Below are 14,282 nucleotides of genomic sequence, written 5' to 3'. Positions count from 1 at the left end.
GTTGGAGCAGGACGTCGGAGGCGGTATTTCCATTGCTGACTCTCTTCAGAAACTGTGCTTGCAACATAGCAATAGTCCGAAGCTCATGCTTCATCATCCATGATAAGTACGTTTCTCGTTTAGTGTTAAAAGAAAGAAAGAAAGAAAGAGAAAGAAAGAAGATAAGGTTTTAGGTTTAGGTTTAAAAAAGAACGCAGATTATGAGTCTGTTGATAATGTTATTCTAGTCTTGTGGTTTTATAGGTTAATTTAGATGGGTTTTTCACTCAGCGCTGATCAAAAGTTTAACAAAATAATCCAAACCTAAGAAGGAAACTGTTTTGGCGTTAATGGTATGCACATTACTTCTACTGTAGGCTGAAAATTTCCTTAAGATGTTCTATTGGAAAGTTTTTGGTTGTATATCTTTTTATTTCTATATATTAAATTAATAAATAAGTGATATATATTATCTATTAATTTTAAATAATATATACATTTATTTACTGACCTATTAATTGCTGCATATGCAGCTAATATAGCTAATCATAACCCTTTTCTTTAAGTGGGATTTCATGGGAATTATTCAGCTTGAACCTAATTTTTTTTATTTTTCAGATTTGGAAGTCTTAATTAAGCTTCCTAAATAAATTAGAAAATTTATAGTTTAATTTACTTTTAATGAGAACAAGCATTTAATAAATAAATAATTTTAAATAAGATAAATTATTATTATTAATTTTCAAATGTGAATATATATTGAATTTAGAAAACTCAACATCATCATATTTGTTTAATTATAAAAAATAATTTTTTTTGTACAATCCATTATTTTACTAATTATATTCTAAAAGTTCAAACATAATTATATTTTAATAATTTAATTTTTAGTAAAGAGAATTAAAATTAGAAACCGGAAAAATCTATGGCTAAAGTATAAAAAAGCAAGAAAAAGAAAAATTGGCTGGAATAGCAACTATAAAATATGTGGTTAAAGTACAAGATTAGTCAATTATATATTACTTAATTATTAAGTAATTAAACATATTATTTTATTTATTAAAAATATTTATCTATTTTTTAAATTTAATTAGTGGTACTTGATAATTATAAAATTTAACTATAAAATTTTGACTCATATAAATAATTAAAAATTATATATAAATTTATTAGCAATCTATATTAGTAGAATAACATATAACATAAATAATTATTTGAAATAATATTAATTAAATTTATAATTAGAATAGAGTTGTAATGGTAGAGTGCCAAGGTACTCTACCAAAATCCTATATATAGTACTTATTTATTGATCAACCAAATACTTTACTAATATTTATTAAAAATTTCTGTTTATTTTAATTTATATAAATAATTAAGAATTATATATAATTTTATTGATAATCTAAATTAATAGAAAGATATCTAATGACTATAATTTAATAGGTATAAATTAGACCAATTAGAAAAGCCTATTTTTATAATATTTATCCCGTCACAATCCCAATAGTATTAGCAATAGATAATTTTAGTACCTAAATCAAAGAATTCTTATAAGGAACCTCTCTGATGTCAATAAATAAGACATATGTTTTCAATTTGCCTTCTATGGCCATTCCATCCGGTGGTCATATCCATGTTCTTCTTTGCAACCCTATTTCTTGATGAAATTAAAGACTTCAATTTGTATTTCTCTGAATTGCGACCTTTTTATTTTTTTTTATTTTTCGGTGAATTCTTATTCTTTATAAATGAGTTACGTGAACCCAATTGCTACTAAACGTAGAATTGATCTTAATATTTTGGGTTTGTGATTTATTTATCAATGTACGAGAGCATAAGTGGCAAATATAGAAATATAGATAATGTTTATAGGTACAATCGAGTTGAGTGAAGTCGAAATATTTCAAACTCAAGCTTCATTTGATTCCAAAACTCAAAACTTGACTCGAACATAATTAAATTATATTTTTTATCAGTGAACAAGAGTATAAGTGGCAAATATGAAAATATAGATAATATTTATGGGTATAGTTGAGTTGAGTCATATCGAAATATTGCAAGCTCAAGCTCGACTTGATTCGAAAACTCAAAGCTTGAATTGAATACAGTTGAACTTTGATGTTTTTTTTTTAATCTTGAGATGATTACAATGGATACTAAAATCATCTATTCACATAGAAAAAATTAGATATATCAGTTCTTTCTTTATACATTAATCTAATAGGTTACTGAAAAAAATCTATACATATTTGATATATGTCTCCCCACTTATACATCAAAAACATAGGTAATTAACATATATTTATTAATTTTAAATAATAAAGTATGTATCAATCATTTAGTACCAAAATATAAAATACTCATAATATATATTATTTTTCTCTTTATTGTGGTATATACACCAAGCCGAGATATTAATTTTCTAAATTATAATTACAAACAAACTTAAAGTTTGTGATGATTGAGGGACTAAAACAGTAATTTTAAAATATAAGGATGTATGTATATGACAGGCTAAATCTTAGGGGTGTAAAAGTAACTTTTTCTTTTCTTTTTTAAATAAAAAAGTAAGAAAAAAAAACGGGTGGACAACCGACCTTCTGTACACGTTTGCCAGGCCTTTATTAAGGGAAACAACTGACCTTTCTTACGCGTATTGCTCTTCTCCAATCAGAACAAGGAAAAGAAAGAAAGAAACGAAAAGCTCTATAAATTTCGATCTTTAGGGTTTTCCTTTTATTCAGAGATTTGAGTCGAAGCTCCTTCAATTCCATCCAATTACTTTTGAAATTAATCGTTCGCTCGGCTTTTCTTTTCCGATTCAATCAAAGAGGATTTCTGCAAGTTCATACGGCTTCGTTTTTCTGCAACTTCATCGGCGTATTCCCGATCAACCGATTTCAAGGTTCAGACACCGGGGCGTGATTCTAATTCGGGCGATTCCAGAAGGCTGCGTTTTTCTGCAATTATTGTTGGCGGTTTGATTGTTAATTTGCTGCGATTTATAATTCTTATTGTAATATAGAGAGAGAAAAATCAGCTCTCTTATTACTGCTCTGTTATAATTCTTATTGTAAGGCTGCGTTAATCACACGATCTATTGTTCTGTTATTACTGTTGTAATCGATACATATTGCAATGGGAATATATTATAAATTTGCGAGTGCTAAAGATTTTAGTTTGATCCCAATTGATGGTTCTGCTGTCTCTGTTGCTTCATTCAAGCGAATAATCTTTGAATCCAAATATAAATCTAAAAAGAAGTCTGATTCTAATGGATTGTGTTTGGGTACTGATTTAGATTTCATAGTGGTTAATGCTCAAACTGATGAACAATACGATGATGATTCAATGTTAATTGCTAATCATAGTAGCCTGTTGCTTCGCCGTGTTCCTGGAACTCGGCGTCGCAAACCCATTGATACTAGCACTATAGTGTTTCTTGAAAAGCAGATACCCGTGAGTTCTTTATCCAGGAAGACCACTGCAGCTGATGGTACCCATTCTGTTTCTGGCTCATCATCTACAAGTACTGTAACTACAAAATCTAGTCAAGACTCTGGGTTTTCTTCTTATGATCAGACAATTCCTGGGCTTGATGAGGATAGCAAGATTAAGGCTTTAGTCAATACTCCAGCCCTTGGCTGTCAGTTTACTGAGTTATAGAAGAATGGGTGCTGGAATATTCGAGAAGAAAACACCTCCGGAGGGCTATGTTTGTCGCAGATGTCATGTTCCAGGACATTTTATACAACACTGCCCAACTAATTCTGATCCTAATTATGATTTCAAAAGAAAGAAGACTGCGTTTGCGGCTGCTCTTTTGCAACAAAATGAGGCTGCTTTTGACAAGCAATTTGAGTGCCCAACTTCAAAGAAATCACAAGGGTCTCCAAGCGATGTTCCACCAGAACTCCTCTGCACTTTGTGCAAGCAAGTGATGAAAGATGCTTCATTGACTAGCAAATGCTGTTTCGATAGCTTTTGTGATAGGTGTATTAGGGATCATTTGATAAACTCCAAGTTGAAATGTGTATGTGGAGCAACGCAAGTACTTACAGATTCTCTTATTCCTAACATCACACTTAGAGGTACAATTAACCGAATTTTGGAGGTCGGTGTTCATGGTAATAGTAGCAGTGCTGAAAATTCAACATCCAAGGTATCTTCAACTGTACTGTCCGCTGCTGAATTGTCTGTGAAAGATCAGATATCATCACTTGATTATGCAGAAGATACGGGAAATAAGAGGAAGCCTGTTGACGCTCCAAACTCTATCGCTAAGAAAGCCAGAACTGCAATCGGGTCAATGGAATTGGAGGAGGTAACATCACAAGGAAGTGTTCAAGCGCAGGAAAATACGATTGCAGTGGAGAAGAAAGTGCAGCAAAAGGTGGTTTCTGGTGAGAAAGGAAAGAAAAAGAAAGACAGGAGAAGTAGTGAAGATGTTGAAGTTGGAAGCTATATGATTCCAGATGCGTTTTGTGCATATAATCCATATCCTTATTGGGCTGGTATGCAAGCTGGGATGGAGGGATTTTATTATGGTGGTGGCATGGATTATGGCTCTTATGGGATGCAACTTGGGAGGTAAATGCTTCACGAGTTAAGTAAACAGAAACAATTTCAATAATTAGAAGATTATGTAAATTTCAATAGATATAGTTTGGTCTAACCTTAGACTGGAATGTCTTGTGAATTCTACACTTTTTTTTAATGAAATCTCAGTTTTTATTCCAAATGGCCTTGCACTATATTTGTGTTGTTTCTTCTATTCTCTTTCTTCATAATACATGAGATACAGCATTTGCAGAAAGCAGCTGCACATTAAGGATGGCTATTTTCATGACTTGAATAAAATGTGTACTCTGGTGGAAGCATAATAAATGAAGAGTTACTAACAACTGGTGTAATAATTTACCACATATCTAAAACTGCAGTAATAATATATTGTTGTATTTTTCCTTATACACAAGTACCATATTAAGGTGTATTATGTATGGTGCAAGAATATAAATTTAAGATATTCTTATTAGATTTTATAAAATTCATCAACTTAGCTTAAATCTATCGTTTATGGTTTTGTTTTGTTTAGAATTCATCACAGTTTAAATTAACCAATAAAAAATGTAATATAAACATTTTATTTTTTTATATTATTACTTTTAATTCATGAGAGCCTAAAATGGCAGTTAAGATAATCATTTTATTATAGAGTTTTTTTTCATTGGGTGAATTAAGATGAGAAATTTTATAAAATTTGTAAATTTAGTTTAAATTCATTATTGGGTAAGTAAAAAAGTGGATTAAATCCAGATTTTAAGAAATCCTTCATTTTTCAAAATTCCTCACTTTAAGGATTTATGAGAGCCTTAAATGGCCGTTAAGATAATCTAAAAGGTGGGAAAGTCCAAAATCTACCATTTTAAAAAGATGATGGATTATTATAATACTATTTTATTATGATATTGCCTAATAGATTTATCTTATCCCCAAATTATTCTTACCTTTAAATAAAAACCCATTGTTTTTAAGTTTATTCCAAACTATGGAAATGTGAAAATGCATAGATTTTAAATTCATGCATTTTGATTAAGTCCATGGATTTTAATATTTCTCGACCCAAACGTTAAAATAATTTATAAAAATACCCACAAATATTGCTAACAACAAAAATATCCAAAAATAAAAATTTATTTATGAATTTTATATATAAAAATATCAAGATTTGATTGTTTCTCAAATGAAAAGTTATATGTCGGATATATTTTGAAAAGAAAATATACATGTTCAATATATTTTTAACAGATAATGAATTTAAAAAACATTAATTTTTATGAAATATTATTATATTTTGTTTGATTTTGTGATATTAGTAATGAATAAATAAATAAATAAATCTAAAAGGTCTTTTATTGTTTTAAGAATTTGGAGATGTGTTGAGAATATCATATCTGAAAAATGAGTTACGTGAACCCAATTGCTACTAAACGTAGAATTGATCTTAATATTTTGGGTTTGTGATTTATTTATCAATGTACGAGAGCATAAGTGGCAAATATAGAAATATAGATAATGTTTATAGGTACAATCGAGTTGAGTGAAGTCGAAATATTTCAAACTCAAGCTTCATTTGATTCCAAAACTCAAAACTTGACTCGAACATAATTAAATTATATTTTTTATCAGTGAACAAGAGTATAAGTGGCAAATATGAAAATATAGATAATATTTATGGGTATAGTTGAGTTGAGTCATATCGAAATATTGCAAGCTCAAGCTCGACTTGATTCGAAAACTCAAAGCTTGAATTGAATACAGTTGAACTTTGATGTTTTTTTTTAATCTTGAGATGATTACAATGGATACTAAAATCATCTATTCACATAGAAAAAATTAGATATATCAGTTCTTTCTTTATACATTAATCTAATAGGTTACTGAAAAAAATCTATACATATTTGATATATGTCTCCCCACTTATACATCAAAAACATAGGTAATTAACATATATTTATTAATTTTAAATAATAAAGTATGTATCAATCATTTAGTACCAAAATATAAAATACTCATAATATATATTATTTTTCTCTTTATTGTGGTATATACACCAAGCCGAGATATTAATTTTCTAAATTATAATTACAAACAAACTTAAAGTTTGTGATGATTGAGGGACTAAAACAGTAATTTTAAAATATAAGGATGTATGTATATGACAGGCTAAATCTTAGGGGTGTAAAAGTAACTTTTTCTTTTCTTTTTTAAATAAAAAAAGTAAGAAAAAAAAACGGGTGGACAACCGACCTTCTGTACACGTTTGCCAGGCCTTTATTAAGGGAAACAACTGACCTTTCTTACGCGTATTGCTCTTCTCCAATCAGAACAAGGAAAAGAAAGAAAGAAACGAAAAGCTCTATAAATTTCGATCTTTAGGGTTTTCCTTTTATTCAGAGATTTGAGTCGAAGCTCCTTCAATTCCATCCAATTACTTTTGAAATTAATCGTTCGCTCGGCTTTTCTTTTCCGATTCAATCAAAGAGGATTTCTGCAAGTTCATACGGCTTCGTTTTTCTGCAACTTCATCGGCGTATTCCCGATCAACCGATTTCAAGGTTCAGACACCGGGGCGTGATTCTAATTCGGGCGATTCCAGAAGGCTGCGTTTTTCTGCAATTATTGTTGGCGGTTTGATTGTTAATTTGCTGCGATTTATAATTCTTATTGTAATATAGAGAGAGAAAAATCAGCTCTCTTATTACTGCTCTGTTATAATTCTTATTGTAAGGCTGCGTTAATCACACGATCTATTGTTCTGTTATTACTGTTGTAATCGATACATATTGCAATGGGAATATATTATAAATTTGCGAGTGCTAAAGATTTTAGTTTGATCCCAATTGATGGTTCTGCTGTCTCTGTTGCTTCATTCAAGCGAATAATCTTTGAATCCAAATATAAATCTAAAAAGAAGTCTGATTCTAATGGATTGTGTTTGGGTACTGATTTAGATTTCATAGTGGTTAATGCTCAAACTGATGAACAATACGATGATGATTCAATGTTAATTGCTAATCATAGTAGCCTGTTGCTTCGCCGTGTTCCTGGAACTCGGCGTCGCAAACCCATTGATACTAGCACTATAGTGTTTCTTGAAAAGCAGATACCCGTGAGTTCTTTATCCAGGAAGACCACTGCAGCTGATGGTACCCATTCTGTTTCTGGCTCATCATCTACAAGTACTGTAACTACAAAATCTAGTCAAGACTCTGGGTTTTCTTCTTATGATCAGACAATTCCTGGGCTTGATGAGGATAGCAAGATTAAGGCTTTAGTCAATACTCCAGCCCTTGGCTGTCAGTTTCACGAGTTATAGAAGAATGGGTGCTGGAATATTCGAGAAGAAAACACCTCCGGAGGGCTATGTTTGTCGCAGATGTCATGTTCCAGGACATTTTATACAACACTGCCCAACTAATTCTGATCCTAATTATGATTTCAAAAGAAAGAAGACTGCGTTTGCGGCTGCTCTTTTGCAACAAAATGAGGCTGCTTTTGACAAGCAATTTGAGTGCCCAACTTCAAAGAAATCACAAGGGTCTCCAAGCGATGTTCCACCAGAACTCCTCTGCACTTTGTGCAAGCAAGTGATGAAAGATGCTTCATTGACTAGCAAATGCTGTTTCGATAGCTTTTGTGATAGGTGTATTAGGGATCATTTGATAAACTCCAAGTTGAAATGTGTATGTGGAGCAACGCAAGTACTTACAGATTCTCTTATTCCTAACATCACACTTAGAGGTACAATTAACCGAATTTTGGAGGTCGGTGTTCATGGTAATAGTAGCAGTGCTGAAAATTCAACATCCAAGGTATCTTCAACTGTACTGTCCGGCTGCTGAATTGTCTGTGAAAGATCAGATATCATCACTTGATTATGCAGAAGATACGGGAAATAAGAGGAAGCCTGTTGACGCTCCAAACTCTATCGCTAAGAAAGCCAGAACTGCAATCGGGTCAATGGAATTGGAGGAGGTAACATCACAAGGAAGTGTTCAAGCGCAGGAAAATACGATTGCAGTGGAGAAGAAAGTGCAGCAAAAGGTGGTTTCTGGTGAGAAAGGAAAGAAAAAGAAAGACAGGAGAAGTAGTGAAGATGTTGAAGTTGGAAGCTATATGATTCCAGATGCGTTTTGTGCATATAATCCATATCCTTATTGGGCTGGTATGCAAGCTGGGATGGAGGGATTTTATTATGGTGGTGGCATGGATTATGGCTCTTATGGGATGCAACTTGGGAGGTAAATGCTTCACGAGTTAAGTAAACAGAAACAATTTCAATAATTAGAAGATTATGTAAATTTCAATAGATATAGTTTGGTCTAACCTTAGACTGGAATGTCTTGTGAATTCTACACTTTTTTTTAATGAAATCTCAGTTTTTATTCCAAATGGCCTTGCACTATATTTGTGTTGTTTCTTCTATTCTCTTTCTTCATAATACATGAGATACAGCATTTGCAGAAAGCAGCTGCACATTAAGGATGGCTATTTTCATGACTTGAATAAAATGTGTACTCTGGTGGAAGCATAATAAATGAAGAGTTACTAACAACTGGTGTAATAATTTACCACATATCTAAAACTGCAGTAATAATATATTGTTGTATTTTTCCTTATACACAAGTACCATATTAAGGTGTATTATGTATGGTGCAAGAATATAAATTTAAGATATTCTTATTAGATTTTATAAAATTCATCAACTTAGCTTAAATCTATCGTTTATGGTTTTGTTTTGTTTAGAATTCATCACAGTTTAAATTAACCAATAAAAAATGTAATATAAACATTTTATTTTTTTATATTATTACTTTTAATTCATGAGAGCCTAAAATGGCAGTTAAGATAATCATTTTATTATAGAGTTTTTTTTCATTGGGTGAATTAAGATGAGAAATTTTATAAAATTTGTAAATTTAGTTTAAATTCATTATTGGGTAAGTAAAAAAGTGGATTAAATCCAGATTTTAAGAAATCCTTCATTTTTCAAAATTCCTCACTTTAAGGATTTATGAGAGCCTTAAATGGCCGTTAAGATAATCTAAAAGGTGGGAAAGTCCAAAATCTACCATTTTAAAAAGATGATGGATTATTATAATACTATTTTATTATGATATTGCCTAATAGATTTATCTTATCCCCAAATTATTCTTACCTTTAAATAAAAACCCATTGTTTTTAAGTTTATTCCAAACTATGGAAATGTGAAAATGCATAGATTTTAAATTCATGCATTTTGATTAAGTCCATGGATTTTAATATTTCTCGACCCAAACGTTAAAATAATTTATAAAAATACCCACAAATATTGCTAACAACAAAAATATCCAAAAATAAAAATTTATTTATGAATTTTATATATAAAAATATCAAGATTTGATTGTTTCTCAAATGAAAAGTTATATGTCGGATATATTTTGAAAGAAAATATACATGTTCAATATATTTTTAACAGGATAATGAATTTAAAAAACATTAATTTTTATGAAATATTATTATATTTTGTTTGATTTTGTGATATTAGTAATGAATAAATAAATAAATAAATCTAAAAGGTCTTTTATTGTTTTAAGAATTTGGAGATGTGTTGAGAATATCATATCTGAAAAATGAGTTACGTGAACCCAATTGCTACTAAACGTAGAATTGATCTTAATATTTTGGGTTTGTGATTTATTTATCAATGTACGAGAGCATAAGTGGCAAATATAGAAATATAGATAATGTTTATAGGTACAATCGAGTTGAGTGAAGTCGAAATATTTCAAACTCAAGCTTCATTTGATTCCAAAACTCAAAACTTGACTCGAACATAATTAAATTATATTTTTTATCAGTGAACAAGAGTATAAGTGGCAAATATGAAAATATAGATAATATTTATGGGTATAGTTGAGTTGAGTCATATCGAAATATTGCAAGCTCAAGCTCGACTTGATTCGAAAACTCAAAGCTTGAATTGAATACAGTTGAACTTTGATGTTTTTTTTTTAATCTTGAGATGATTACAATGGATACTAAAATCATCTATTCACATAGAAAAAATTAGATATATCAGTTCTTTCTTTATACATTAATCTAATAGGTTACTGAAAAAATCTATACATATTTGATATATGTCTCCCCACTTATACATCAAAACATAGGTAATTAACATATATTTATTAATTTTAAATAATAAAGTATGTATCAATCATTTAGTACCAAAATATAAAATACTCATAATATATATTATTTTTCTCTTTATTGTGGTATATACACCAAGCCGAGATATTAATTTTCTAAATTATAATTACAAACAAACTTAAAGTTTGTGATGATTGAGGACTAAAACAGTAATTTTAAAATATAAGGATGTATGTATATGACAGGCTAAATCTTAGGGGTGTAAAAGTAACTTTTTCTTTTCTTTTTAAATAAAAAAGTAAGAAAAAAAAACGGGTGGACAACCGACCTTCTGTACACGTTTGCCAGGCCTTTATTAAGGGAAACAACTGACCTTTCTTACGCGTATTGCTCTTCTCCAATCAGAACAAGGAAAAGAAAGAAAGAAACGAAAAGCTCTATAAATTTCGATCTTTAGGGTTTTCCTTTTATTCAGAGATTTGAGTCGAAGCTCCTTCAATTCCATCCAATTACTTTTGAAATTAATCGTTCGCTCGGCTTTTCTTTTCCGATTCAATCAAAGAGGATTTCTGCAAGTTCATACGGCTTCGTTTTTCTGCAACTTCAGCGGCGTATTCCCGATCAACCGATTTCAAGGTTCAGACACCGGGGCGTGATTCTAATTCGGGCGATTCCAGAAGGCTGCGTTTTTCTGCAATTATTGTTGGCGGTTTGATTGTTAATTTGCTGCGATTTATAATTCTTATTGTAATATAGAGAGAGAAAAATCAGCTCTCTTATTACTGCTCTGTTATAATTCTTATTGTAAGGCTGCGTTAATCACACGATCTATTGTTCTGTTATTACTGTTGTAATCGATACATATTGCAATGGGAATATATTATAAATTTGCGAGTGCTAAAGATTTTAGTTTGATCCCAATTGATGGTTCTGCTGTCTCTGTTGCTTCATTCAAGCGAATAATCTTTGAATCCAAATATAAATCTAAAAAGAAGTCTGATTCTAATGGATTGTGTTTGGGTACTGATTTAGATTTCATAGTGGTTAATGCTCAAACTGATGAACAATACGATGATGATTCAATGTTAATTGCTAATCATAGTAGCCTGTTGCTTCGCCGTGTTCCTGGAACTCGGCGTCGCAAACCCATTGATACTAGCACTATAGTGTTTCTTGAAAAGCAGATACCCGTGAGTTCTTTATCCAGGAAGACCACTGCAGCTGATGGTACCCATTCTGTTTCTGGCTCATCATCTACAAGTACTGTAACTACAAAATCTAGTCAAGACTCTGGGTTTTCTTCTTATGATCAGACAATTCCTGGGCTTGATGAGGATAGCAAGATTAAGGCTTTAGTCAATACTCCAGCCCTTGGCTGTCAGTTTACGAGTTATAGAAGAATGGGTGCTGGAATATTCGAGAAGAAAACACCTCCGGAGGGCTATGTTTGTCGCAGATGTCATGTTCCAGGACATTTTATACAACACTGCCCAACTAATTCTGATCCTAATTATGATTTCAAAAGAAAGAAGACTGCGTTTGCGGCTGCTCTTTTGCAACAAAATGAGGCTGCTTTTGACAAGCAATTTGAGTGCCCAACTTCAAAGAAATCACAAGGGTCTCCAAGCGATGTTCCACCAGAACTCCTCTGCACTTTGTGCAAGCAAGTGATGAAAGATGCTTCATTGACTAGCAAATGCTGTTTCGATAGCTTTTGTGATAGGTGTATTAGGGATCATTTGATAAACTCCAAGTTGAAATGTGTATGTGGAGCAACGCAAGTACTTACAGATTCTCTTATTCCTAACATCACACTTAGAGGTACAATTAACCGAATTTTGGAGGTCGGTGTTCATGGTAATAGTAGCAGTGCTGAAAATTCAACATCCAAGGTATCTTCAACTGTACTGTCCGCTGCTGAATTGTCTGTGAAAGATCAGATATCATCACTTGATTATGCAGAAGATACGGGAAATAAGAGGAAGCCTGTTGACGCTCCAAACTCTATCGCTAAGAAAGCCAGAACTGCAATCGGGTCAATGGAATTGGAGGAGGTAACATCACAAGGAAGTGTTCAAGCGCAGGAAAATACGATTGCAGTGGAGAAGAAAGTGCAGCAAAAGGTGGTTTCTGGTGAGAAAGGAAAGAAAAAGAAAGACAGGAGAAGTAGTGAAGATGTTGAAGTTGGAAGCTATATGATTCCAGATGCGTTTTGTGCATATAATCCATATCCTTATTGGGCTGGTATGCAAGCTGGGATGGAGGGATTTTATTATGGTGGTGGCATGGATTATGGCTCTTATGGGATGCAACTTGGGAGGTAAATGCTTCACGAGTTAAGTAAACAGAAACAATTTCAATAATTAGAAGATTATGTAAATTTCAATAGATATAGTTTGGTCTAACCTTAGACTGGAATGTCTTGTGAATTCTACACTTTTTTTTAATGAAATCTCAGTTTTTATTCCAAATGGCCTTGCACTATATTTGTGTTGTTTCTTCTATTCTCTTTCTTCATAATACATGAGATACAGCATTTGCAGAAAGCAGCTGCACATTAAGGATGGCTATTTTCATGACTTGAATAAAATGTGTACTCTGGTGGAAGCATAATAAATGAAGAGTTACTAACAACTGGTGTAATAATTTACCACATATCTAAAACTGCAGTAATAATATATTGTTGTATTTTTCCTTATACACAAGTACCATATTAAGGTGTATTATGTATGGTGCAAGAATATAAATTTAAGATATTCTTATTAGATTTTATAAAATTCATCAACTTAGCTTAAATCTATCGTTTATGGTTTTGTTTTGTTTAGAATTCATCACAGTTTAAATTAACCAATAAAAAATGTAATATAAACATTTTATTTTTTTATATTATTACTTTTAATTCATGAGAGCCTAAAATGGCAGTTAAGATAATCATTTTATTATAGAGTTTTTTTTCATTGGGTGAATTAAGATGAGAAATTTTATAAAATTTGTAAATTTAGTTTAAATTCATTATTGGGTAAGTAAAAAAGTGGATTAAATCCAGATTTTAAGAAATCCTTCATTTTTCAAAATTCCTCACTTTAAGGATTTATGAGAGCCTTAAATGGCCGTTAAGATAATCTAAAAGGTGGGAAAGTCCAAAATCTACCATTTTAAAAAGATGATGGATTATTATAATACTATTTTATTATGATATTGCCTAATAGATTTATCTTATCCCCAAATTATTCTTACCTTTAAATAAAAACCCATTGTTTTTAAGTTTATTCCAAACTATGGAAATGTGAAAATGCATAGATTTTAAATTCATGCATTTTGATTAAGTCCATGGATTTTAATATTTCTCGACCCAAACGTTAAAATAATTTATAAAAATACCCACAAATATTGCTAACAACAAAAATATCCAAAAATAAAAATTTATTTATGAATTTTATATATAAAAATATCAAGATTTGATTGTTTCTCAAATGAAAAGTTATATGTCGGATATATTTTGAAAAGAAAATATACATGTTCAATATATTTTTAACAGATAATGAATTTAAAAAACATTAATTTTTATGAAATATTATTATATTTTGTTTGATTTTGTGATATTAGTA

At 30.9% G+C, this 14,282-nt stretch overlaps 3 protein-coding genes across 3 annotated transcripts; all 3 read left to right on the top strand.

Moving 5' to 3' along the window:
• The first annotated feature begins 3,652 nt into the window (after positions 1–3,652).
• Positions 3,653–4,576, top strand: LOC125369985 (E3 ubiquitin ligase PQT3-like). Its single transcript, XM_048373517.1, has one exon. It carries the CDS (start codon positions 3,653–3,655, stop codon positions 4,574–4,576), a length of 924 nt encoding a protein of 307 aa, XP_048229474.1.
• Positions 4,577–7,865: 3,289 nt separating this feature from the next.
• Positions 7,866–8,790, top strand: LOC125369984 (E3 ubiquitin ligase PQT3-like). The gene is made up of 2 exons (XM_048373513.1): positions 7,866–8,357; positions 8,407–8,790. The coding sequence occupies exons 1-2, from the start codon at positions 7,866–7,868 to the stop codon at positions 8,788–8,790; spliced, it is 876 nt and encodes a 291-aa protein (XP_048229470.1).
• Positions 8,791–11,543: 2,753 nt separating this feature from the next.
• On the top strand, positions 11,544–12,998 carry LOC8268537 (E3 ubiquitin ligase PQT3-like). Its single transcript, XM_002530859.3, has one exon. The coding sequence runs from the start codon at positions 11,544–11,546 to the stop codon at positions 12,996–12,998; it is 1,455 nt and encodes a 484-aa protein (XP_002530905.2).
• The last annotated feature ends 1,284 nt before the right edge of the window (positions 12,999–14,282 follow it).

Source organism: Ricinus communis, chromosome 1 (assembly GCF_019578655.1).
Source record: "Ricinus communis isolate WT05 ecotype wild-type chromosome 1, ASM1957865v1, whole genome shotgun sequence".
In the NCBI taxonomy this organism is placed as follows: Eukaryota; Viridiplantae; Streptophyta; class Magnoliopsida; order Malpighiales; family Euphorbiaceae; genus Ricinus; species Ricinus communis.
Note: the sequence above shows the minus strand (reverse complement) of the source record. Positions and strands in the feature narration are given on the sequence as shown.

What these genes read in the sequence shown, in the direction of transcription:
- LOC125369985 (XM_048373517.1), top strand. Translation starts at nt 3,653, where the DNA reads ATGGGTGCTGGAATATTCGAGAAGAAAACACCTCCGGAGGGCTATGTT.
- LOC125369984 (XM_048373513.1), top strand. Translation starts at nt 7,866, where the DNA reads ATGGGTGCTGGAATATTCGAGAAGAAAACACCTCCGGAGGGCTATGTT. An exon ending in CTGAAAATTCAACATCCAAG is followed by an intron (nt 8,358 to 8,406) that starts GTATCTTCAACT and finishes GTGAAAGATCAG; the next exon opens with ATATCATCACTTGATTATGC.
- LOC8268537 (XM_002530859.3), top strand. Translation starts at nt 11,544, where the DNA reads ATGGGAATATATTATAAATTTGCGAGTGCTAAAGATTTTAGTTTGATC.